General features: G+C 43.5%; 1 protein-coding gene across 3 annotated transcripts in view; it reads right to left on the reverse strand.

Moving 5' to 3' along the window:
* Positions 1-27,080, reverse strand: part of CEP170B (centrosomal protein 170B) — a 60,097-nt gene that overhangs the window by 25,983 nt on the left and 7,034 nt on the right. For 2 of the 3 annotated variants that reach the window (XM_064162193.1, XM_064162261.1), the window contains exons 3-10: positions 21,005-21,094; positions 17,801-17,881; positions 14,915-14,971; positions 13,574-13,712; positions 5,603-5,704; positions 3,988-4,464; positions 1,793-1,855; positions 239-1,002 (exon numbers count right to left, since the gene is read on the reverse strand). In XM_064162193.1, coding sequence (XP_064018263.1) covers positions 239-1,002; positions 1,793-1,855; positions 3,988-4,464; positions 5,603-5,704; positions 13,574-13,712; positions 14,915-14,971; positions 17,801-17,881; positions 21,005-21,094 — 1,773 coding nt within the window. The remainder of the gene's footprint in view (positions 1-238; positions 1,003-1,792; positions 1,856-3,987; positions 4,465-5,602; positions 5,705-13,573; positions 13,713-14,914; positions 14,972-17,800; positions 17,882-21,004; positions 21,095-27,080) is intronic. The other variant, XM_064162330.1, reaches the window with a different exon arrangement.

Here is a 27,080-nt window from a genome sequence, read left to right on the forward strand (position 1 = left end):
TTTTTTCAGTTGTTTTTTTTCTTAAAGACCAGTCTCTCAATTTGCTGGGACTTATCCTTAACACAGGTCACCCAGGATGATTTCCCACTCCTAACCATAAACCCCTGCTGCACTCAATTTAAAAGGGAGTGGTCCTTCATGGCGACAGCTAAGTAAGTTAGGCCTTCTAGCACAAGGTGCAGAAACCCAAGCCTTCAGCTCTTGGCTCACTGTCCAAGCACAGAAACGCAGCACTTACCTGATCTATCATTTTTCGCGCTTCCTCCACCTCTTTATCTTGTGACTCTGTCTCAATGGTGTATGTGCCAGTCTCACTCACGCTGTCCTCCTCATCATTTCTCCTGCCCTGGGCTGACTTTATGTCTGGAGGTGGAGTAGAGGCAGGCTCTGGTTCCGATGATACAACCACACGTGGAGCTACTGGCATGGGCAGAGGTGACGGTTTCTCAGTACTTGGCTTCCCAGACTGAGCGGTCTCCCGCAAGTACTCAGCCATAAAATCCTGAGCCATTTTAGACTTTCTTCCAACACTCCCATAAGTTTTAGCCGATGCTCTGGAAGCAGAGGAGGATGAAGAGTTGATCCTATCCTCTGTTTTCTCTCTCTTGAAGGAGCTAGATCTTTGGGTCCCAGAGGAGCTGTTACTGGGTTTGCCTCCCTGGGTCCCAGGGTGAGCTGGTGGTGCCACACTTCCCAACTTCTCCGCTGGCAACACATTCTTGCGTTTTTCGACCTTGTTCTTCAGCCCCGGATCAGTGTCGCTCTGGGAGGAGTGTGCACTGTGTGTGAAGGACTGCGACCGTTTCTTCCGCGGCGTGTCCTCAAAGAACTCGATGACGAAGGCCTGCTTGTTGTGCAGCATCTCGTGGGGATCACGCCGCATCTGGCGCTGCAGCCTGGCTTGCTCCGTCGTACGTTCACTGCCTGTTGTTGTCTCCTTCTCTGCTTTAGGTGCCACAGGGTCTTCGGAGTCACTCTGTGTCCCGTCCTCGTGCCTATTGCCTGGAAACAAGGCATGGACATTTGACTTCCAAATTATCAGTTGCTGTGGCCCTGTCATTACCTCATTTCAGTTAAAAGCAATAAATCCTACAGGATGAAAACAGCTCCAAAGATATCTGCTGTGGTACAAGTATTGTCTCCCATCAGATGAAATGAAGAAGGCAGCTGTCTCCTGACCCCACTTTTCACAACTGGTTGGCTATGAACTTATTGAAAACAATCAAGAAATCATTTCAACCCCAAGAATTTCTGATTTAGACACCTAAATGATTTCTTTCTTTTGTTCCATTTAAATAAAAATTACAACATAATTTTGCCATTCTGCCAATCCTTGTACACCAAGATTACTTCACTAGGTTCTATTACAGAGCAGAAATATCTCTGCAGAATCAGTAAATAAACCCCACACACTACATCACATGAAACCACATTCCTATGATGAAAGACCAGATCAGTGTGAGGTGAGTGCATGCACCTCTTGAGTACCCACATGAGTGCATGCATCTCTTACGTACCTGAACTGGGGGAAATAAACCAGAAGCTAACAGAAAAGTAAATTTGCAGGATTCTTTACTCTTCCTGAAGATTTAAGAATCACAGCATGACACTTCATGAGTTATACCATCCTATCACCAGCCAAGCAAAGGTTAAAGTAAGTTTGTAATTATTTTCACAGCAACCATGTTTACAATCTTCTCTATGTATCAGTGATGCCTGCCCCTCAGCACCTGATTTTCAAGAAAGTAAGTTAAAGTACAACAGAAAGTTAAAAGTAAAACAAAAAACAAACCTTTTTTTGGAGAAGGAAACTGGTGTGAAGGCACACAACACGATTCAGTCAACGACCAGGAACCTGTCATCGGGAGAAGGGGGAAAGAGGTCTCTGCGCTCTAGACTGTAATATGCAGCAAGATATACTGGCTAAAATACCACGTGTTTGAAAGGAAAACTGCTCAAACCTACTTTTCAAGTTCTCCAGACACATGGATGACGACCATTCATTATCTCAAGTTAGCCGTGAAAGATTACAATATAATACAAGATCCATTCAACCCAGGAGTCAGTCCTCTGAAGTTTCCTAACACCCTCATGAAGAAAGCCTGCTGGCTTTCCACTGTACCCTGAGGGATGATAATCTTTGTCCTTAGAAATGAAAGTTCTTCAATTAAAGGGTCTTGCCTAAGAACTCTGCTGAATGCAAAACAGTGAGGATACAAGGAAAAACACCCACTGTGCCCACAGATGCCCCAGCAGAACATCATGCGCACCCTCTCGAGCTGCTAAGACCTGAACTTTCTAGTCTTGGTATCAGGTTTTACATTCACCAGATTGTTCCTGAAGGTGAACAAATGTTACTAATGAGTCCCAACAGTGGGAGTTGCTGATCCTGAAGACCCAAAGTTGGTAGGCAGCCAGCAGTAGCCTCCAAGACATGCTCAAAATTAGCCCTGTCAGAAGAACGTGTTACACAGCTATCACAGATAAATGACTCCCTGTCCCCTGCCAAAGCAGAGGTGGATAAACTCCTCAGGCCACCAACAGTGCATGTTTTAATCAAATGTCCAAAGAGTTGATTTCTTGATATGCAAATAATGCATTCAATTACCTTGGCTTCTTTCCATGCCTTATTGACTGTAAAGAGGTAAGTGTGATCTAGTATTCCTATGAATTGCTCAGGAAAAACCCTAGGTTGAGCAGGAGCTGCCTAATTCTTGCCAACACAAAAAAGCAAAACCCTGAAGTACATTTATATCCCTGACAATGTTCTCCAATATGTCATCAAGACCCTACAGCCCAGTAACAAATCCCAAATCCCAAAACCTCTATCATGTTGTCACAGTAGACCAAAAATAAGACCCTAAGTAATCAGGCAGGGCAATTCAACACTGTCTCTTATTGAGCAACAAGCAATGACAACAAAGCAGCTCAATTTCCACACCACAACAAGCTCCAGGATTGGGTATATGAGACGTTTTTGACCACAGGAGTTTAAAAATAAACCAATGCACACAAACCAACAAGCTGCAGGTGTAACTGTAGAAAGTCTTCACACTACCAAGTTTTTCAACAAGGACCAAGCAAATGCTTCTTTAAAGAAAAAGAAGGTATTGTCATTTAAGAAGGACCTCAAGTGCAAGTCTAGTAACCTTCAATATGACTTAACCAGTTAAAAGTTGCAGTTCAAAATGCAGAGGTCTGCAAGGATGCAGGAATCAGCAGGCTCCTACTAGCTATTCAGTGCATGGTCCAAGACAGACATCCAAGCAAGTGCAAATCTTGCAAAATATGATTCTATTGAAACGCATTACGATCATGTGAGTGTCACCAGACGCGCTATGAACTGGGCTCCAAACTACACTTCACACCTCTGAAAACTGCCAAAGAATTCCTTATAATGATGGATAACAGGACACAGATACACAAAACAAAGCTTTTGAACAGAGCAGGACTTCAAAGAAGCTTTAGTTTCTTTTACACCACATCAATTTCCTTCACTGGTGATTGTGTGTATCTCAACTCTATCACCATTCTCTGTGTCAGGACCTCTGGTTATCCTACCACGTGAATCTGGTCATTACAGCCATTGGGGTGACCACAGCCAAAACGAAGTTAATTCCTTCAGCCAGGAGAAGCCAAAGAGAAGAAAATCCACCTGTGTTTAGCAGCCTGCCTGAACACATATTTTAGACATTGAAAAAACAAAATATTTTTTTCAATCTCTGTTAGTGCTAAGCTGGCATTATAGATGTAGAGCAACCACATTAGAGTGTCTCCATGCCAGCATCACACGTGGCCAGGTGAAAAGTCTGCCAGTCGGATTCAAAACAATAACAGTCATTAACAAAACATTCTTCATCTTGCAAATTCAGAGCAGAGATAATGAAGTCCAGCTCTTCTTGACAGGAGAAGGGGTTTCCCCCTGTATTCTGCTGCATTTGCACAGCCAACAGAAAACTACGCCCACACAAGAAGACATTCACTCACCTTTAAGCGTCCTCACATGAACTGGCAGGTCACTCTTTGTACTGTACACATCCTCTCCTGGAGACTGTCGTCTCATCAAGCTCGGGTCGTTCTGGACAAGCCAATCAGCCACTTTGCTCTCTGCTGACATCACTTCTGTATGAGCTGATTCCTTACTGTATGGTCTTCTCTGTCTGAGTGAAAATTTAGTTACGTGGTCTTTTATCTTTATTTTGCCAGGGGTGCCATCATCAAATTCAATGGTGAAAGAGGCATGACTCTGTACAACGGGGGCTACTACAGCATCAATATCCTTTGTTGGGATCTCATGGACCTGTGTTTCTGGAGATTTTGATGGCTGCTGAAATTCTTTAGTTGGAATCTCAAAATAACTTGGCTCTCTCCGGAAAGCAAACACAGACTGCTCTTGGGAATCTCTATAAGTAGGAATATTACCATTCAGTTCCTCTTCATGTTGGGTTATCTCTTTTGATCTTTCTACAAAAAAAGGGGGGAAAAAAAGGAGGGGAGGAGGCAAAAAAAGTTTAAGTTCACAAACATTAGCTGAAATGGATTCAAGAAAAAACAGAAGTTCTGGTTTAGATAGCTTTCTACTCTGGCCTCATCACTGACAACAGTGCTTACTGCACTGCTGTAGTTTGACCCACATTTGTTACAGTCACTTTGTCCTTTCTACCATTGCCTCCTCAAAGACAGAACTGAGGACACACATGCACAGTTACATGTTTTGGGAGAAACCTATGTGGCTGGTGGCATTTCATATGCATGGGCTTCTGTGGGAAGATCCTGTTTCACTTTACTGAATTCACTTATGTGCACGCCTACTCGGCTTTCCACAGTATAGTGGAAAAGTGCAAGTGTGCAAAGGTAATCAGAGGCACAGGTTTGCTGGATCCATATCTAATTCTCTTATATCACCAGGCCCTATTTTTTCAGTAGTACCCAAATTTCTTGACGAGAGGGTCATGTGCTAATTTCAGCCTCTTGAGAGGGCTGCCAATCACAAGCTTTCTCTTGCAGAGAACAGATAGGCTGCATGTGCACCAAAATAAACACACTACACTGCGCAGCAAAGCATAGGCATTTGATAGAAATATCAGATATACTGCATGAATGGGAAAAGCTGAATCTTCCATGTATACAGATTCACAACAACAGAAGTGGTATGAATAAATGGCTTCCGAGGATGATGTGGTGAGAAACACACTGCTTCCACATTGATCAAATCCATACAATGCATCAGCTCTTAAAGCATCTCTTATGAAACTCCTGGGAGAGACAGTAAATGGTTTACTCAGGTGGGCTGCAGAGAATCACAGACACAGCAACGATGTATAACTAGATCACAAACAAGCTTAGCAAGGCCTTTCTCATCCACATCAATTATTCCACAACTGATCTTTCTAAAGGGCAGATATTTCAGGGGAAATTTAATACGTCCTTATTCTGGTTTCATTAATCTACAGATCGGAATATGCAAATATAAGCACATAAGAAAACCAAAGTGTAACTACAGCCTTGAAGCAAGATTGCTTCACACAATAAAGATCAAAAGTGTGCAAAAATTTCGCTCATCTCCCTTACACCCTTTCCCACCCCAAATCACCTCCATTACCCGAGTAATGGTCCTCTTGCCTTCTGTCCTCTTTGTTATTCGCATCATCTTCGCCCCACCAGGAGGGCTGTCCATAAAGAGGGGTGCGGTAGGTATTGGTTTCTAGGAAGATAAACAAAATACTTTAACACAGAAACATCAACATTTACCAGGTTCACAGAATTCAACCCTCAAGTCAAAAAGGAAAAATAGCAGGTCAGATGAAATCATGTACCCATTACACTGCAGTTATAACAACAGCAAATTATACATAATAAGGAGTACATTCAGGCTTTTCTTCCTTCTTTCTTTTTTACATTCTGCTGTAAGGTGCTGATTTGGCCTCCCTTTGCTCTCATTTGCAGCTAAGCTTCCCAAATACTTGTTTTTCCTCCTTTCCAGACTTCAATATGCACAGGAAGTGGAAGACTTTTGGCAGAACACACTACAAAAAGCTAACACAGAATTTTCTACAACTCATCTCCAATTCAGGTTAAAAATCAGACTCTTTTCCTGGTCTCAGTTGAGAACGGCTTAGTTTTGCCCTTTCTTGCCTTACCATGTCCCTGGATGTTGTAAGGCCAGGGATTTTTTTTCCACCACTCCCACTCTAAGTGACACATATCCCATAACAGGAAATTCTTGCAGCATTACAAATTTAGGGAGATTGGTAAAACCACTGCCTTACACATACATAAGGTAGACTCTTGCTCTTTAAAGCTTAATGTGAACCAAGCAGATTTCAGATTCTATGCAGGACAGAAGTTTTTCTTGAGGAACCAGGTTTCTATCGTTTTCTGTGCTAAGTGAACACTCACGGGAAGATCAGGGCTTTGCTCCAACAATTGGTATTGAAAGGAGCCCACTGACTGCTTCTGTCTCCACGAAACAAGACTGTGTTTGGGCAGTGCCTTGGGGGCTGCTGTTGTTTATGCAACAAATAAAAAGAATATGCCTCAATTTACATGTGGTATCATTATTATTACTGTATTTTCACAATGGTTTAGGAGAAGCAAATGATGTAGCTTTTGTTCTTTCATTTAAAGGTAGCAGAAACACAAGGCCAGGGCAGGGGCTAATGTTAAGCTCCAGCTTTGTTAGCTGCTTCTGCCTCTACACAAGCAACCACCAGCACACTCTTTACCAACCACATCTTAAATTCTGGCTCCAGCTACAGAGCCATAGCCAGGCTTCTACTGACAGCTGCTGCCTGGCTTCTGGCTTTAAACTACACACTGCTCTGTGTACAGCAGCCCTCAAACAGCCCTCCAATTCTGCATTCCCTGCTTTAACAGGGACATGACAGAAAGCACTCATTAGCATAAGGGAAGTCAATAAAGGAAGGGGAATTAAGTCAAAGAAAAAAAGAAGCCAAATTTCATGCTGCTGTTTCTAAAGCTACACAGATCCAGTGAGCACTACTACATCTAAAGTATATGGGTTTATTCTAGAATAGTTCCAGAGACAGATGAGCTCATACACTGACAGTCCATAGGCAAAAATTTCGTTTTACAGATGCAGCCCACAGGCCGTCTTGAAGAGATCTTTGTGTTTTGAAATTAACCACACCACCTCCCTTCACACTGAGTATCAAAAGAGACTTGGAAGTATTACTCTCCTTTCTGCCTTGAGTGTGTAGAAGATCAACTCTCTTGCCATTATGTAGGCAGTCTTTGAAAGTTCAAAGCAGGAAGCACTTCTCACTATGAATAAATTTGAACTGCCAAGCATGTTTCACAAGTGAGGAGTAAAGCACTCAAGGGAGAGAGGAAGAAAAAAACCCAACCAAGCACCAATCAAAAAAAACCTCAATAAAACAACAACAAAACAAACCACCAAAACAAAAACCCCAAGAAAACAAAATCAACCCCAACAACAACAAAACATTCACAAGCTTGTTAACGAACAGAGGCACCCAAATGCAGAGTTTGATGTCTGCTAGGCCAAGACCCTGTGTCACACAGCCTATCAGAAACCTGTCACTTTCCATGCATTGATTTGCCCACTAGATCCTCACTCCAACCACACAGGATTTGCTCTACTAATATCAGGCTCTTCTTTTGGGTACAAACTGCAATGAATTATCACTCTCTGAATTGCAGAACTCATCTTCAGATTGATGGCTAAGAGGCAGTCGTGGCCACAAGAATACCACACTGGGGTGACAGACAAATCCACTAATAACAGCCAGCTATGTCTGAGGTAGCTCATACCTAAAGGTCATTGGGGCACAGTGAAGGGCTCAAGTCTGATGAGCAAATTGCAAAGACCATCTCATATCCTACTCCGCACAAGCAGCATCTTTCCAAAGCATAGGTACTGCTACTGCTTGTACCTTGCAAGGAGCTACCTCAATACAGCTCATTTCTTCAGTACATACCAGCCCCTCACAGGATCCCAAAAGCACCCTAGTCTATTAGATTCCAGTTATCTATTCCAAGAACATTGTTTCCAAAGGGGCAGAAGCTAAGACAGCTCATATCCATCCTTACAGGACAGACTTCCTCCCATAAGATCTGCACCCCTCACTTATGTACCAAACAGAGGAGTTACAGTCTTTGTCCCTCAGCTTTTCTACTACAGGGAAAAGGCACTTATGGGAGCAAGTCAACCTTAGCCAGACTTCCTGCTGCCAAAAAACTTTGTGATTGCAAGCAAAGCTGAAGGAAAAAAAAAATTAAAAGAATAATGAGTCAGCTTCCTCCTCTGTCTTCTCAGATTTCCCCCCTCCCCCATCCTAAAGAGTCCTAGCAGTGCCCCGGTATTCCCCAAATTCTCCATCTGACAAAAGGTAGCACAAAGCCAAAACCCCAGGGCACAGCAAGGACCACCTACAGAGTGTGTGTCAGTTTGGTCAAGGGGCGCAGACCTGCTGCCACCAGCGTAGGAGCTGCTTCATTCCACTCACTGGATGGTGGCAGAAGGCCCTTCCTGTCCCATGACATAGACCTTATGTGGCCCCACCTGCAATGCTGTTACAATGTGTGCAACACACCTGCTTACTTTTTTTGGAGCTTGGCTTCAAAGACTGCAAAAAGCACAGATGGAAAGTCAGGGCAGTATCTCATTATCTGGGGACAGTTTCAATATTTTAAGGTCAATCAATGTTTCCACTAAACCTTCATATTAATTTGCATTTTGAATAACATCATGAAGTGACACAGACGCCCTTATTCTTGGCTAATGCTGAAAGGGGCCAAATCTTGAGCCAGAGTAAAACTTCCCTGACTTCAGAAGAGCTATATGAATTCACTGCACTGCTCATTAGAAGGGGTGGAAACTTGTAATATTAGCCAGCACAATCAAGCTGATGCCTCTCTCCACTCCAGCTCTAACACAACAATATTCTATAAAAAGGGGAGGGGTAAAAAAAAATTAACAACAAACAGCATGGTAGGAAGGCATTAAAAACAGATGCCTGTGACAGAAGCAGGCAGGAGAGCAGCTGCATGCAGTTATGCCAGAGGACTTCGGTCTTCTCCAGCTGAGATGCATTTTGGGTGGCAGCCTCAACCTGGATCTGCAGCATCCAAAGCAGTGTCTGCCTGTGTTCAGAAACACATATGCCAACCTCATGCCACCACCTGTCTGTTGCATTTTAGTGAAAGATGGGAGCTCTTGCAAAAGCAGAGAAAGCAGAAACTGAGGGCTTACCTGAATCAGCAATGAAACTAAGAACACCAGTGAAAACTAACTGCTCATTCTAATGACATGAGATCTCCTCCAATTGATGGCAGCTCATAACTACCTCTCTCCAGTCTCTGCCAGGCTGTCCAGATGGTGCCAATTCATTTAGACATATTTCTTGGCTCACCAATTCAGGCAGACAGCCTGAAACCCATCCCTTTAGATAACTACATTAAGGTCAGCACAAGCATTCAGTCAGATAGATACTGAGCCACCAGTGACAGTGTAACACAGGACAGATCAGTGACATACATGTTCTGCTCCTGGATTTCAAACTTTGGGGCAGTCACTCAAAAGGAAAAATGAAAGCTGCTTTACAACAGAAAAAAAGGAGGTTCCTTTGCTTAACAAATCTGACAAGAACATGGCTTGTTAAATTAATACAGACTTACTGATTACCTGAAGGACAGGCACCATAACAAAAGAAATAAGATGTGTCAGTACAGAAGATGTAGTTATGGAGGAGTCATAAAGAACAACACAATGGCAGGACCAATAATACAGCCAAGGTGATAGAAGGGACAGAGGAAAGTCTCAGTTAACACTGCTTTCTATCAGGGAGTGGGCAGAAGAGCTGTTGCAACAAACACATAGCTTCCACTGCAGAGGAGCCTGATTTCCGTTGGAAGTGTCCACTGTGGTCAGGAGAGGACTTGGGAAAGCACAGCCCTTAGGTCTTCACAAAGCTTCAAACTGTCACAAGAGAGAGGTGAACAGCCACAGCAAATTTCTTTGCTGACAGAAGCATATGCAGCTTTGAAGCTGTCTACAGCAAGTCATAACAAAAGCATGAGAAATCCAGCTTGCTTTAAGTCAAACCATTTTTGATTCATTATTAATAACAATAATGACCATCTTCAGAAGATGCAGAGTAGGCTTCTTATGGCAGAGGCTTTAAGGTAGAAAAACAAAAATGGTCTAGTCACAGCATTTTCAAATTAAATTCCTTACATCTCTGCTTTTTTTATCTCCCCTCCAACATCAAGAATTCAGACCTAGTAGGAATAATCATAAAGCAATTCTCTGACTCTTTGCTGCAGTATTTATTTCACATGTGTGGCAAACCTAAACCCTGGTCTTTTGTACCTGCTGTGAACATTCATGGCTCCCAGAGCTTTCCAAATCAGGTCGCTAATCACAAATTCATTTGTATCAACTGCATGGTCAAACTTCTAACATACTGCAGCTACCACTACCCTAGCTCAGACGAAAAGCAGATTTACCACCACCACCCATCTGAATTAAATGTTAGGGTAGAGCTCTGCATCTAAATTACTATTACCATGACCTCATGGGGAAAGCAGCCAAAGACCATGGAAACTGCTTCACCACTGGGCATAACTCCCACTGCCTCCATCCATGCTGCCTGCTGACCTCAGCCTTGGACATGAACGAGACTTTCAAGCAGGCCACTCTGTTGAGGTGACTCCCTAATAACACAGATGCTAGCCTGACCACTAAGCCTCTTCCACACATCCTGGGAGAAGCTCGAATCTTGCTCCCGCATTTGGTGACACCCATTTGAGCTGGATGCTGTGAGTAGCCTCCACCCCTGGAAACTCAGACCTTCAGCAGTTATTCAGAAGTTAGTCATCAGATTCAGCACTATCTAGTCCCATCAGACTGTGAAGGCTTTAGAAAAAAATAAATAGTTAATTCTCAAGCTGAGCTTAATTATTTATGTGTTGAGTACAGAAGACTACAAAGTAGATTATCTCATCCAATACCACCACTCAGGTAGCAACAGATGGGGATTTTAAGAGTCTTAAAATCTGCTTGGTTCAAGGCTGGTCACTTAAGGCTTTAAAAATGAGTGCTGATGGTTATTTTTAGAATATACCTGACAGAACTGGGCAATTTTCTTATTCATATCCGACCCACAGGGTTTACAAAGCTCCTTACTTCAAACATTTCACAAAGATCAGTGATCTTCTATTTAGAGGCAGAATAAACCCAAAAGCTGCCAGTTCAACAGCATAAAGACTAAGTAACTGTTTCCCATTCACTTCACTGGAACTCTTTATGCTCAGCCCCTCACCTCCTCCCATTTCTAAGCATAATAGTTCACATTGTTTTGATTAAAGCTCTTCCCTGAAATCTTGCGTTCCCTCTGCCTCTTTTCCACCCTGGCCCTGGGAAGAGATCCTTTAAAGGCTTTTGTCACTCCAGACCGTGCTTTAATTAGTCAATGCAAATTCCTAAATACCTACAGGCTTAGCAAAAAGCTCTTTCCCTACAGCCTCTTTCTGCTGCCAGTGAGCAAGCCCACTACCAATAAGAATACTACATTCTTCTTTCCACTAATCTTTTTAAATTGCTGCCACTCCTCCAAGCAACCAAGGAGAAACTGTGCATGTGTGCAGCTGAAGACAAGGTGAATTAGTCACATCACAGATGAAAAAAGGGACCCACTGATCATTATGCTCGTGTGACAGAGACACTATTCGGAGAGCAAGATGCTGACTTAATGCTCAGACTCCCTCTTGCCTCCACAGGCTTCAGTCCAATAGAGCAAAATATTTCAAACAAAAAGCCCTGAACTCCTCCATCTTTCAGTGAGGTTAGCAGCACTTCAGAGATTATTTTTGTTTGTATCTGTCAGTCCCACTGCATGTGACATACTTCAGCACTGTTCCCCAGCAAATACTCACAGCCTTTTTCGACCTATGCTCCGCACTCACTAACAATGACAGAAACATAATGTAGGTCTATGCGCTAGATGCTAAAGAAATGGGTCACCTTGCTGAAGAGTCACCCAACGACCTGACTTTGAAGGTGTTCCAAATAATAAGTGCTTATGCTATGTAGGTTAGAAGGTGGCAAGAATAAAAATGAGAGTGTTCATGCAACCAGGCAGCAGCAAATGCAAACTGGTTCAAATCCCTGGCAATGCTTTCCACAAACCCCATGGCCCTTGAAAGGAAGCTGAAGAGCTCTTCCCACAGTGAGGTTCACCTCTTCTCACCCTCCATGATGTCAAGTTTAATAATCACCAGCTTCATCCCTTTAACTGCATGCTTGTGAGGCAAAGTCACACACACCACATCCATGGCGGAGGGCAATGCACAGACACAGCTAAAGCACAACCAAGGAAAGTTTTGTGGTGCAGCAAATGGGAGTTGAGCACACAGATGCACACTGGGTGTACTTTGATGCACACTGGAGGCCACAACGAGACCAGGGAGAAATATTATGCTGTTTAGTACACCATGTGAGCTTAGAGGGATTTTCATAAAGACAATACATGGGAGATTAAGGTCAGCCAACCCACTCCAATTAATTACCACAGAACCTTAGTAGATTTACCCAAAGTCGTGCACTTTTCTAGAAAGCCACTGTATCTACCTCTAGGTCATCTTGCCCAAAATGTTCTCTTGCCCTTTCACTTACCCATTCTCTTCCCTCCATATATCTTCCTGCTTCTTCCTCCAACTGACTCCAAGGGCAGTTTCCTGCTAACCCTGAAGCTTTCGAATCACTCTTACATCTTGATACCACAAGACCACACTGGCATCTGTCACTGGGATTCTATAAAACTGTATTTGTTCCTCCCCTGCATCACCAAGCTCTTGAAGGCCACGGATACCTGAGCAGAACTAGGGAGAGACCCGACAAGGCAGCACATATGGGAGGCAGGAAGTTGTGTAAGATGCGCAACACAAGACTGCTGGGGAGATTCTGACTCACCTTGATGGTGAGGAGGGATGAAACAAGTTTGACAAGGGGTCCTTAAAGGAAGGCACAAGAAATAGAGAACAGAAGGAATTTTTTTCAAATGGAAAAGTTCTGAGCTGGGGAACAGTGAACCCAAAGTAAACATCTCCCAACTTGGGAGTCAGCTTCAGTTCCAGATACTGGCACATTAGGAAATGCAGCCATTAAAAACCATACAGGGCTTCTGGAAAGAAATGGTTTGTTGCTTCATTGCTTGCCTGCCAGCACCATGCCACAGCAGCCATATATTTTCTGAGTCACCATCTTTGTTCAAACACCAGCTCAAAATTAGGAAATTAAAAATAGACCAGACTTGTGCCAAAGAACTTGTCAAACCTGTTCAGCCCACAGGTTCTCCAGCACACACACACAGAGACAATGCTTGTGTGAGCCACTGTGCCAGCTGGCTTTCTGTGGAGCCTAAATCTCCAAAACTTTCAGAGCTTAGAATACTCAGAGGTTTATAAAGATGACCCTTCTGGAACTGCTGCTAAACGCCACCCACAACACTATTGTCAGAATCATGACCCAGAGCCCGGCTCAAGCTGCACTTTGTTCTGAATCTTGATTAACTGGTTTCCAAGCAAGTACCTGTAATTGCTTTCCTCTCTCCCTTCTCCAGCTTTGCTTGTGGGGATTCACTGTAAACACCATGCTCCATGGACTGTTCCACCCTCTTCATTGCCGTGCCTTTGTAATTCATCTGCAGTTGGCTGGTGTACTTCTCATGCTGCAGAGACAGAAGCAACAGCTGTAGGGTGCCCATGCCACCTGTGTGCTAGGCCATGAAAAAGATAAAACCACCCTTCCCCACAAACAGAAAACACAAAGGCAAATACTGCAGCTATGTTCTGCCACAAACACAGCACACCTGAGTAGAGGCTACAGAAATGCCATCTGAGAGGCTTTCAAATGTGCAGTTTGGAAGTTATTAAATCCAGGAGAAGGTCACTGTGACTTAAGTCTGCAAAAGAGCTAATTAGGAAACCCTTTAAAGAGTAAACTGAGAAGAATCAGAACTTAGCCCATTTTCAAGATTCAAATCTCGAAATTCCTTCTATTCTCAAAGCAACATTATAAATTCTTTCAGGGTGTTCATCTGCATTATTTCAGTTTTTCAGCAAAGGCAATTAAAATACATTTTATTTATTTCTCTCCAGATAGGAATGATTCTGCCTTAAAACAATCTCCACATTAACACAGTCAATGAGCTATTTAAAAGTGGGTTTACTAGAAGCAAATTAATAAAGAAGTGTACCAATCCAGATTACCCTTAAGTAAACTCAATTAATCATTTGCCCAATTCTAACTGTTACATTTCTCATCTTCTCCAAATCCCAAACATGGAACCTGGGATAGAGAAATCATTTGCTAGCTGAGAGGTGATCCATGGACAGACAGCCCAGTCCCTCAGCTGAATGAGCTGGCTTTCTTGCCTAGAGGGGGTTGTTTTTCTGCCTTAGATAAGAGGATGCTTGAATATTTTGTACCTGCTACTGAACTCTTTGTTTAAACAACACCTCACTCAGTTAAGTAAAAATTGGGAGCTTGAAGGCAAAACTTAGATGATATATCTGAATCACCATGCTCAAAAAAAGGCATCCCTCCCTTTTGGGAGGGAAATAGTTCTGCTGTTTCACCCATAAACTAACGTGCTGACTATTCTTTAACAGGTTACAGTTTTAGTAACCTATTTCTTTTAGCAGTAATGACATCATAAATCATTTCATCTAACAAAGGGATGAGAGATTAGAACTAACTGGGAAATACATCTCTCCTCAAAGGATGTTTTTTAAGTTCCAACCCAAGGAGAGCCTCACATAGTGGAATACTTCACTGTCATCAAGAGCACTTTACTTGCACTCAGCTTCACCATTACTAGAGCACTTGCAAATTATTTTGTTAAATGCACCTGTCTCCAGGCACCCTTACCTTTAATGCTTCTTCTGGGACTTTATGTTGAATTTGTTCCAGCACGTACATGTTTGAATGTACAGAACTCATTAAGGAAATGGCAAAGGAAAAGGATGGATGGAGCAATGTAGCATTTAATCACAGGCAAAAAGCAACATCTTAAAGTCAGAGCTTAAAGTACATAAGGTACTGAAAGTAGCCCGTGCTGTACCCCACCATGGTCTTTGTCATTCGTATTTCACAAGAGAGTATGCAATCAACTCTGCTGGCAAGACTCTTGCCCACTGAAGGGTGGCAAACAGAGGAGCAGAGCAGGAGCACACTGGGAGAGCTCTGGGGAGCAACTAAAACCCTGACTCAACTCACAGCCTGCTCCCCTTCACTCAGCTGGCAGCTGCAGGCAGTTCACTCTTTCTTCATGATGTTCTGGCTAAAATGGGACTATCTTTAGATGAGTTCAGCTCCTTGCAGGGATGTCTGTGACTATCATGCCCTCCTGGCCAACAAGGCCTTTCAGCCACTGCAGTTTCCTGGATGAAAAGTAAATCAGGTCATGAGCTGCTGTAACCCCTTATGCAGGGAGGCGTTCAACATGTGCCTAGGCAATAATCCTCAGCACTGCTTCATGGAGGAAAAGAATAAAAAAGGGGGGGAGGAGTATCTGGCAATGTCATCACAAACAACCCAATCAGCACAATGCAAAGAGGAGGAAAAAGGAAAGATAGAAAATGTTAAGACTAAAAATAAACCCAGTGATACTGGCACAGCAGGGAAACGTCACTCAGTCAGTAAGTGACACTGTAAACGGCAGAGACAACGGCTCCTATGCAACAGCACACAGCTGACTGAGACCTCAGGACATGCCATCCACACCAAGCTGGATGCAGTACGCAGAGTGTTGCTGGAGGCAGGGGCACTGGAGCAGCAAAGGAGAGGAAGAGACTGCAACTGTCATAGCAACTATGCTGAAGTAAAAAGATGGCTCTAAAACCTACATTCTTTAAATTCTGTTGAGGGCAACAAATTCTAGTATTCATAAAAGCAATCATTCATTTCACATGAACATCCATGTAAGGGCTGCAGGACTAAACATTTCAACTCAGCTGCTTCGTGCTCAGAAGTGCTTTCTATAAAAAGTGTAAACCTGTATCACAGCCATTAAAAGCCACCCACACTCAAAGCACTGCCTTAAGCCTTCACAAGGCTGGAGCTCACAGCAAATTTTCTACAGGATTCCCCACACACCTAGAGACCAGAAGACACAGGACCAGTGACATCAAAAAAACATCTGCAAAGTTGCTGAGTCAAGAGAAGCTAGAACTAAGGCTGGCCATGGGACTGTAATAGGCTTATGACATGTGTACTGAGATACCACCTTCAGCAATGTAGATGACAGTGCTGTATTATTGGGCAGCAATCAGTAAGGGGCAACTCTACACTTTTTTCCCCATGTATGCCTGAACCCTCATCAGCTGTATCTTGTTTAAATACTAATCTAAAGGCAAATAACTTGTCTCCTTCCTTATTAAAAAGATTCAACAACTACCTCCCTTTAAAAAAACAACTACCTCACTGTGAGGCAAAGGATTTGTTGTCTCTAAAGTGGCAAGACACAGAGCAAGACCAAAAGTATGATCTCAGACAAGCCCTAGAAAACTCTCTTCTGGCAGATTCAGCATTGCACACACATCAGCGTCTAAGCACCTCTACTTTACCAGTGAGCTCCTGCACTGTCACTGCTTAAAACCAAGGCACCCATAACCCCTGAAAGACCAAGAAGGCTCAGCTTCTCACTGCTTCAGCAATGTTCAGAGTATTTCAAGCGCTACAGCATGACCAAGCACAAACTGACTGCAGTGGGGCCAACAAAAGGCACAGGAATGTGGTCTCGGGATCAAGAATGCACAGACTTTTCCAGCCAAACACTTTCTCCCCCTTCAATGTAAAACTTAGTCTCTGCATCTATTTTCAGAAGTGTCTAAGTCATTTTAACTGAAATTTCCTTGAAAAAGAAAAAAAAGAAACCTCGAGAAGACACTTGCTACTTCTAAATTCAGCCTGAGTGGGTAAAGTCTGGCAGATAGAAACAACTGAAAAAAAGTTTAAAAAAAAAATCGTTTACACAAAAGGGCAGCAATAGGAGCCTGTACTTAGCACTGTTGCTCTGCAGGCTCAGAAAGGCACTCTATGCTTACAGCCAGGCATACAGTCACATCAGGACAAGAAAAGGGATGAAGGCAAAGCTGTTTTGGCAGAGCCAGCAGGATTTGTGACTCTGTAAACAAAGCAGTAACTGCAGTCTAGCTTCCCTCAACAGAGGTGAAATTTGCCATTACTGAAGATTTACTCTTGCATTTTGGGCAGAAGGAACTTGTGCAGGCAAATGCCAATCAATACAGAGCCAAAGATTTGATCACAAATCCCAAAGCTAAGTGTTTAGGGCTGAAGATCTACAAACTATCAGAAGGTAAGCATCTGTGTGAAAGGACTAATAAAATCGCAGAAGCTGGATGGAAAAAAGCAGGAAGATGTTAGTTCATTGAAAAGCATATGAAGTATGTTTGCTCCCTAGCTGACAGCAGCTAGAATTACCACTGAAATAAAAAGAAAAAAATACAACCCTTCTTTAGAAAGAGACTGAAGAGGCACTTCCAAACACCACCTCCAGTCACCATTGTCATTGCAGGGCCCAATTCAAGGTCCAGTGAAGGTAGCAGGCATGATGATTAATATGCTCCACATCAGATCCATGGTAGAGAAGTGAAAGTTTATGAGCTATCCAAAGGCTCCAGGAGGCAAGACAAACATCCTTACTTATAAGCCACAATTAGCACTGTTAACTACCCATGCAACAAACAGCACAAAGTTCAAAGACTCCATCCCACTCCCTCTTCAGACAAGGATATCGTAGCCAAAGCGAATGACATCATTCAGTTTCAAGGTGATGTACTTCTGGTCAGGAATCCTCACATCATTGACAAAGGTCTGCAGGAAAGAAGCACAGGAATGTTTTTTGACTGAGAGTATCAACATGATGTATCTCAGATGGACAGGACTCCTGGAGGGTACCCAAGCCCATATGTCAACAGCACTACACACATTCAGAGTGCACTAGCACAAACTCAGCCAGGCAAGGAGCCGAGTGCCCTAAGAAAATCAACAAGAGCACGTAGCTCCCATGAGTAAGTTAGTGCACCTCAATTATCCTTCAAAGCAAGGTGCTCTGAAGGGACCTCTAGGGAAATTTACTTTTCTACCAGCTGCAAAGGAAATTTGAGTCCCTGACTTGAACATGTAAATGAGGTGCCTGAAGTTAGGAACTTCAGATAGTCTCAGTTCTCCTCCACCTTTTGCAACCAGCAAGAGTTGCAAACAGTGCAAATCACACTCCAATTACCGAGCTGAGAATCAGCTTTTCACTGATGTCAAACAAGACTAGTGTTCAGCCCTGAGGCCTGGTAATTTAACAAGCAAAATCTATCACAGAGGAAGAGGAAATGGAACTGCACAGGAAAAAGAAGCATTTGCAGTGGCCTCACCACGATGTCTGAGGCCACCTTATCCAAGACTCCATTTATCAGTACAACAGGCCCCTCACACACAAGGCTCACATGCTCATTTCTACTGTGCTCCAGGCAAAGAAAAGAAGTTAAAGGTGCAAGAAATGTACTTCATAGCTGTCAACAAACATCATGGATGCCTCAGATGTCCACTGAGACAACTCCCTAAGGGAAAATCCTCATGGAATAGATCAAGCACCTCTGGACCTCCATGGGAACTATTTCAGCCTGGTGTACCCTATGGGTATCCAACAGGGAGCCTGGGACACGTGATTGCCAGAGAAGCACTAGCTGGAGGACTATGCTTCTGGAGCCAAACTGTGCATAGTGTCTCTGCAGTAACAGAGGTCACCTCCCCCTGCTTGCTACTGCAGGTAGGAGAGGGCTTTCAGGAAGGGAGATTGTCAAGTAACAAGTGACCAGCAGCGCTCGTTCTGACATTGCAGGCTGCTTGGAAAGGCTGGCAGGTGCTGATGCTTCAGTGTAGTGGCTGCTATGGTTGGACTTGATGATCTTAAAGGTCTTTTCCAACCTTCACAATTCTGTGATTCTGTGATTCTAAGCATTCATGGGCACCTTTTGCAAATAATGTACCTCTGTAATAACCTGGGCCAAACAAAAACAAATCAGGAACTTGGCTGAAGAAGCACTAATGGAGAGCAGGCACTCAGTTGTACCTGGGGCAGTCACAGACACCAGGAGTTACCCTGTCTCACAAAGTGGGATTTACTCAGCCTCATGGATCAGGAACCCACTGCTGGGTCTTTGTAGCCTCTATACAAGTGCAGCTGCACTCTGATGAGATAGAAATTGAATTTACATGCTGCCACCACTGAGGCAGTCTTCTTCTGCCTTCTCACCTCAGCCAAGCCAAACATACATGATAAGACAATGTATTAACCACAGGAGAAAAATACATACTAAAGCAGGAAACTAGAACTTCAGCAGACAACAGTCCCCAGCCTCCTGGCAATTTAATGGGGAACAGGTCTGTAATTTTGGAATAGAAGCAGTGAAGCTGGTTAAAAGGCATGGAATTCCTATCTGCATGAAACATTTTAATATTTTAAAATCCCACAACAGTCAGATCTGAAACAGGAATCATTATTTGCTGAATTTTCTGCAAAACAAAATTTTGCAAGAAAATTATATTACCTATTCACCCACAGTTACTTCAAATGAAATAACCCAAACAAATTGCTCATCACTGAAAAAAACGTTGCCTTCAAAACCAAAAGGCACATAACAAAAACTGCAGAATCAGATGGTCATTAGAATAAAAATAACAAAAAACATGTTGACAATTAATATGAACCAGATTACCCAGAAGAGTCATGTCATGCATTGTTGACAAGCCATAGAATAAATATACAATGAAAGCAACTTCTGAAGGTGGAATTAAATCAAGGTCCTCAAAGGTGCCCCTCTGAGCACACTTTTATTATTAAGATGTTGCAAATTCACATGCTTTAGCACATGAAGAGAATTAGTAGTACAAGGCTCTCCTCTCCTACAAGCAGAATTTTCAGCTGCTATTTTGCCACTATGAGTTAAATACCACGAGTTTTGAACCCAGGATCCAGCTAGAGACCAGACCAGTCCTATTTTAGCAGGGCTCTTTGCCTTCAGCTATTATGCTGAGAAGCATTCTCGATGTTTTCAGATGCCAGAAAAGGCAGAACAGTTGAGGTCTGTTTTATCTACTGTTTTTATTCAAGTTTCTGGGTTCATCTTGTAGTTCTGTGGTTATGATGGTGTAGGGCTTCTGTTTCTAAGCTCAAAACACGGACTGTTGTGAATCTAGCTTAGACCCGCTCCAACAGAGGAACAGCTTTGCTGGTATGATGAAACAGCCAAAAAAGAAGCATGCCATGGCTTTAAAACAGTTTTAGTAGAGACAGTGTATTTAAAAATCACAGCACTAAGGTCCTCACCAAGCTGCCTAACATTACTGCATGACAGGACCAGAGCAAGGGTTAAAATCTAGGCAGGCCCAGCTCCCTGTTCTAGGCTCACATTATCACATGATCTTCACACAAGCCAGGCTCAGGGCAGACAAAAAACAATTTTTATTACTAAAAAAAGGGGAGAGGGCAGTAGTTTTAAAGAGTTTCTTCACAAAGAAATAACATGTCTCATCATCTCATAAATCACTCCATGCACTGACAACTGAATAGCCACAAGGTCATCCTGCTCATACTGAACAGCTGCTCCAGAAGAGTCACCAGTTTAACATTCCTAAAATGAGATTGAATTTATTTCCTCCTCTTTTGCAAGCACTATGATTTTGCGAGCTCCAAGGCATTCTGCAAGGACATCAGAAGGAAAACAGAAACACAATACTCACCAAAGCCTTCTTCTAAGACAAGATGCTACATGACCTCTGTATCTCGGGCCTTGCAAATAATTATGTATGTTTAGCTTAACTCATGCCAACAGTTGCAGTGACCCAAAAAGGTCTAACAGTAGAATTAAGTCAGCACACAACCACTTGCAGACTCAGCACGCCGCACGTTTGCCTCCATCAACCAAGAGGTTTGCTACTTACGCCATTTAAGCTCCCAAGATCCTTCACCCAGTGTTCATCTTTCTCCTTGTCATAGTTGATTACAGCGTGCTGCTTATCGACACTGCGGGACTGGCAATGGAAGCACAATGAATGTTAGACCAGTCAGGCATAAGAGACACTGTGAATCAAAGCAACATTTAGGCATTAAACTAACTTGATATGGAGTAGGAGGAGAGAGGGGGAAAGTAGGAAGGATTAAATACTATTTACTACAACAAATAAAGGATAAACAGTAAATGCTTCCATCATTGAAACAGTTCACTGAAGACAATACACTATTTGCAGGGGCGGGGGGGAGGAAATCACTGAAGGCTGTCAAGACTATGCCATAATTTCAATAAAGTATATCAATATACACTCAAAATAAAACCAGTCAAACCAAGAGCCTGGGGGCAGGATCTCATCCAGGGTGAAATAGAAGAGCTCCATTTTTTACCAGCTGAAGCCAGTGTCTTCAACACTAGGGACAGTCCTATTTGGGAGGATTTCTTCCCATTTTTGAAAGACAGAACCATCATTTTCTTAAGTTACAACCCAAACTTATTTACAATAAGTGATTATGCCTTTGAGTCGACTTAAATTCTAGGATATTTTCCAAGTTGGAAAGAGGTTAGTAATTTTGAGATGAGAAAGAAAGCAACTGTAGGTAAATCCAAATGTAAAGGTTGGTGAGAATGCTGAACCAGACACTGATTTGGTGCCACTCACTTTGCCACAGTGCACAAGTATACACTTTATCTTCAAAGGAGAGTAGGATGCTTTGGCAGGAACACTGTCAGACTTCTGAAGAAGCAGCATTAGAATATCTCTAGATGATGTTCAAATATGGCACTGAAGCTATAAAGACACCAGACATTCTGTATTTAGACTTACTACCTCTCATAACTTGAATTTTTGCTGGAATCACTGGAACCAGCCACTCCATCAGCACATGTACACAACACTGAGACCTCCCTGGTAGCTCAGGCTGGGGAGGGTAGGGTGTGATACCAGAGCACTAAGGCAAGCCAGGCTCCTCCTCTTCCTAGATATCAACTGACAAGTTCTTGGTGAAAAGTCCTTTCTTTTCCCAAGTACAAACGTATTCGTTTCCACAACATTGCTCCCAGCAAGCCATTATCTACTTCCTTGTGAGCATGCAGAGGCAAAGTTTGTTTCAGGGAAATTCCTTGCTGAAAACACAAATGGATTTTACCAGACAAACCGTTGACACTTGCAGGAGTTTCTTCTCTCCCTGCCAGTCTCAAGCACATTGGTAATGCTGAAAAAGGTGAATAACCCTGAAGTACCAATATGACTGGCCAGAGGACTGCCCTTCCACCTTGTGATGTCTCTCACACCATTCACACGATGCCACAACAAGCAGACACAATGAGAAGGACAGGTAACGCCAAGCCTCCAGCTGCCCCACTAATACAGTAATCTATACACGGCTGAATTTACAAGGCGTCAGCTCATGTGAGAACAACGATGCAGCACTCGATGCCTTGCTGCTCAACCAGTGCTGCTTGGACAGCAATCACTCCCCAGTGAAACAAATAGCCAATGGGACAAGCAGAGACAATGCAGTCAGGGTCACCCCACTTCTATCTCCTGCTATGTCAAACCCTGAACACGGGAAGCATTGCACAGCAGCACCCTCCCAGAAGGGGCACACACAAACCCCTCACGCTCATGCAATCCTCTTACTTGGTCTCTGACCCCGACCTCAGAGTAAGGCAGGTCTTAAGCATTTGCAGTGTGAAGCTGCTGCTTCTCTCTGTTACAGATTCAGTCTGTCAACCCAATTTGCAATCACTCGAGTAGCTGTCCAAGGCATGTGCAGCATACAGTAAGGACAGTCCAAGTAAGGATGGCTGAGGCATGCTACCCAGGACCTGCACCTCAGCATACAGCCCTGAGGGCAGGAATGTCTCCAGCCACTTCAAAGCAGCTGACACTTCAAAAGCTAGAGTTAAGTTGCACCTGACATGCCACACAGTTCTTCACATTCTCCAAGAGGATACAGAAGGTCTCCTTACATTGCCCTGCATGCTCAGGGTCCATCCCCACAAGCGCTGCATAAGAAATCCCCTTTCCCAACACGGACATTTATTACTCTATTTCATCCTGCTAGACACAAAGACAACTATACACAAGGGCCTTGCCTGCACAGCACAGGTGCAAGGTCTTCCCCACTACCTCTGCTGCTCAAAGCTGTGGACAACACTGTTCCCAACAGGATGTGAGAGAATGCTGATAAATTAGTGCAGCAGTGTTTGCTTTAGCTTTTTAGAGCATGTCACAGACACTCATTTAAAGATTAACAGGATTTAAGGCAGAACAATCCCTCTAGACTCCTTCCAAGGGCAGAAAGGCTTCCACCTCAAAAAGCTAATCCAGATGAAAAAATAGGGTAGATTTTATCTGGTACCTAGTCACAAGTCATTTTAAAAAGGGTTTATTTCTGGGAACCAGCTGTCTCCCAAAAATTGAATTTGCCCTGAATCTGACCCTGATGTAACTCAGCACAGCATTTGGGCTGCCATATTTTACAACAGCTGACTACAGCCACTTCAGGCTCCCAAACCAGACAAAGGGCATCACAGAGGAGTAGAGATGTATTCCAACAGCATGATATTCCCTCACATAAAAGTCAGAAGAGGTCACCAAAGAATCAATTTATGTCTAAACTTCCCCATCTTCCAAGGAAGTTTCAGCTGTGTTCAAGTTAGAATCAATAGGATATGAAAAAATTTGACCCATAGTCCTGATACAACCCCCACTGTCTTTCTAAAGAGCACACTGGTAACATGGCAAACTGTTAACACAGATCACCCTTCAGAGATATTTCACACTTCTGTGAAGGAGAGAGGTTGGTTTATGATAAACCAGCACACATTACAGGAACTGGCAGGAGGAGTTCCTAAGGATTCATCTCCAAGGAAACTCAACTTAACTAAAATCACATATTACGTATTTTGATGCAGACTTGCCAAAGGTCACATTTACTTGAGAAACAAGGTGTGACTTATTTCAGCATCAGCTGCATTTAACATAAACTGTTCTTGCGTGCGTTGATAGCAACAACCCAGCGGCTGATTGTGCTTTTGTTCTCAAAGGAGCAGACTGCCTCAATCCCACTTTCAAAGAAAAAGTACAGCCAGTTTCCAGACTGGTAACAGCTGAAAGCCCAAGAACAGTCCTGCAGACCTCATCTCAGCCTAGCAGGGCAGTGGTTTCTAGTGCATGACCCACTGAGTCACACAAAGTGATTCAAGAAGCCTGAGTCAACACACATTATAGAGCAGCCGATGGGTGCAGATCTCCCAGTGGTCTGCAATACCACTGGAAAAGTTTTAGCCATCTATAAATTGAAAAGCTACTACTAAGTTGAATCACAAATATGAGGACTAGTAGTTTAAATGCACAGTTGTACAGGATACTGAACTTTGTCTATGATCAGTTGCAACCTCTACAAATAAAGGCCGATCCACCTGTTGAGAGGGGATACAGGGGTTCAAGCAGAAGAAAGATATGAATTTCCATAGTGTTAAAAAACCCTGAAATGCCTGTACCCAGATGGTACACTCTCACGGTTTATCTGTTTAACTGGAAAAGCACTGGCAATGGAGCAAACAGTCCTCTTGAGGTATGGCAAGGATCACCGAGATTGTACTTGGACCCAAACAGCAAAAGGAGAGCTAGAGCACCTCAGATTAAATCGAGCAAAGGGGCAAGGGCAGCAGATGTTCTCCCTATGTGCTAGTAATCTGCAAGCAGGGGAAAAGGCTACATTCCCAGCCTGTCATGAGTGAAGAAGGGACAGAGCCTTCGCCTCATGTCCCAGCAGTGGACCTGTTACCAAAGGAAAGCAACTCTCAGTAAAACCCAGCACATGCTTTTCTGATTAACAACATTTACACTTCTCTGAAGGGAAGACATGGGCACTGATTTGTTGTTACACTTCCAGACATTCAAATCACTTCCTAATAAAAGGCCATCCTGCTTCTGCATCATACTATCTACAATGTATCAAGTTTTAAATATCTAGCAGACAAAATGAATATGTGGCATTTGTCTTATAAGGAAAGGCTAAGAGACCTGGAGCTATTTAACATGGACAAGAAAAGACTGAAGAGGGGATCCAATCAATGTTTACAAATACCTTAAGGGTGACTGTCAAGAAGGTGGGGTCAGCCTCTTTTCACTGATGCTCTATGACAGAATGAGGGGCAACAGACACAAACTGGATCACAGGAGTTCCATCACAATGTAAGGAAAAACTTTTTTGCTGTGAGGGTACCAGAACACTGGAAAAGCCTGCGCAGAGAGTCTGTGGAGCCTCCTTCTCTGCTGACTTTCCAAACCCACCTAGGCGCATTCCGGTGTGACCCGCCCTAGGTGATCCTACTTTGGCACAGGGGTTGGACCTCCACAGGCCCTTTTCAACCCCTGCTATTCTGTGATTCCACAGTCTGAAGATCTTCTTTTTTTCACAATCATATTAAGCAGACAGTCCAAATTAAACAGAAATGCTGTCTCTGAATCTGCCAGTTCTATGCCAGCACCTGCATCCTGAATTATCAGTCTCAAATGAGACATGCAACCAGGCAGCTCACTTGTGATTCTCCAAACTGCACACATCGCTAGCAAAAGCCCCTGCTTAGCATGGGAGCAGCAAAGCAGCTTCACAAGACTGCAGAGTCTCATGTTGGCTACAGATGCTGCATATACCCTACAGCTTTGTGTTTGGTGAAGGGTCTGATACAAAGAACAGGGCACTTGGGACGAAAGCACAAGCTGCCAAGTGAAACCCACAGGGAAACACGACCTGCTTAGGAAGGCAGAGGGAGAAATACAGCCAGACAGCCCGCGTTTCCCCACAGGGCCAGGGAGCAGACGCAGCTCAGCTGTCTACATAGATACAGATGCTGCTTTTTCCCCAGGAGAATTACCACGGGCAAAGACCTACTGCTCAGCGTTGAGATTTGGACGTAAGCCCTGCCAGTGCCGCAAGGCATCGCGGTATTGGAGATAAAATAAACAAACTAGAGCAGTTTCCCTATTCCTCACTGCAGTCTGTTTTGCACGTCTGGCACAAGATAACTGCACCATTCTGGTGGCAGCATGCAATAAACATTTGCTCAAATATTTTCCGTGGTGAACAGGTTACATTTCTGCCAGTATTGTGCTCTGCACAAGTGTCCCAGGAAGGAAACACAAACCTCTTCTACTGTCCCACTTCAGAAGAGAAACAGACAAAGCCTTTTTTTTTGTTGTTGTTTAATAAATAATTAAAACCCTCTGCATTTTGGCCTGAAATTATTTTTGCTCCTCAGAAGTAAAACCCCAGAAAACATTTGGTGACAGACATAGAAACTGTGTCTCCCACCTTCCCCACAGAGCTGTGTATATTGGCTGCCTCAGTACTTTTCTAGAGCATCAGTGAATGCTCCATGCAGCCCCACTCTGGTTTCAAGTGTGACACTCTCACAACAGGCAGCCTGATTGCTCCCAGGGGCATGTGCTACCAGTTTCTAAACAATTCTGCCTCAGCAGACAAACGCCTCTTCAGCAAGTGTAGCCACCTCATCCTGGGGCTGAACTCACTTTACAGCTCCCAAATTGCAGAGGCTCCTGCCTTCAGCTTTCCTGCAGTCAAGATCACAGGCTTAGTGGATCTGTGGCAGGACTAGGGTCTGAGTATTCATGAAAAAAAATAAGGCACTCAACAAAAGAGAGAAATCCCCCAGGAAAATGAATCTGTAATCCCCACAGCCTGGCAAAAGGATTTGAAGGCTGGCATAGTTCCCATAACAACTTAACCCGTTCTTTTGGGGTAGAATGGGTTTTTGCTCTCTGTCTCCCCTTTCCCAAAGCCAAGCTCTGGTTCAAGTGACCCAGGATCAGATACTGACTACAATCAGGGAATGTGCTGCCCACAGATGCACTGGTTTTCTCTTCACTTTACATGGCCACTCAGAAGCATCATCTTAGGTGCCACAGAAACCTGAATTTCCACAGCACAGCCAAGACATGTGCTAGCGATCAGGATCCCAAACATGGATGGGGT

Source organism: Pogoniulus pusillus, chromosome 1 (genome assembly GCF_015220805.1).
Source record: "Pogoniulus pusillus isolate bPogPus1 chromosome 1, bPogPus1.pri, whole genome shotgun sequence".
NCBI classification, from domain to species: domain Eukaryota; kingdom Metazoa; phylum Chordata; class Aves; order Piciformes; family Lybiidae; genus Pogoniulus; species Pogoniulus pusillus.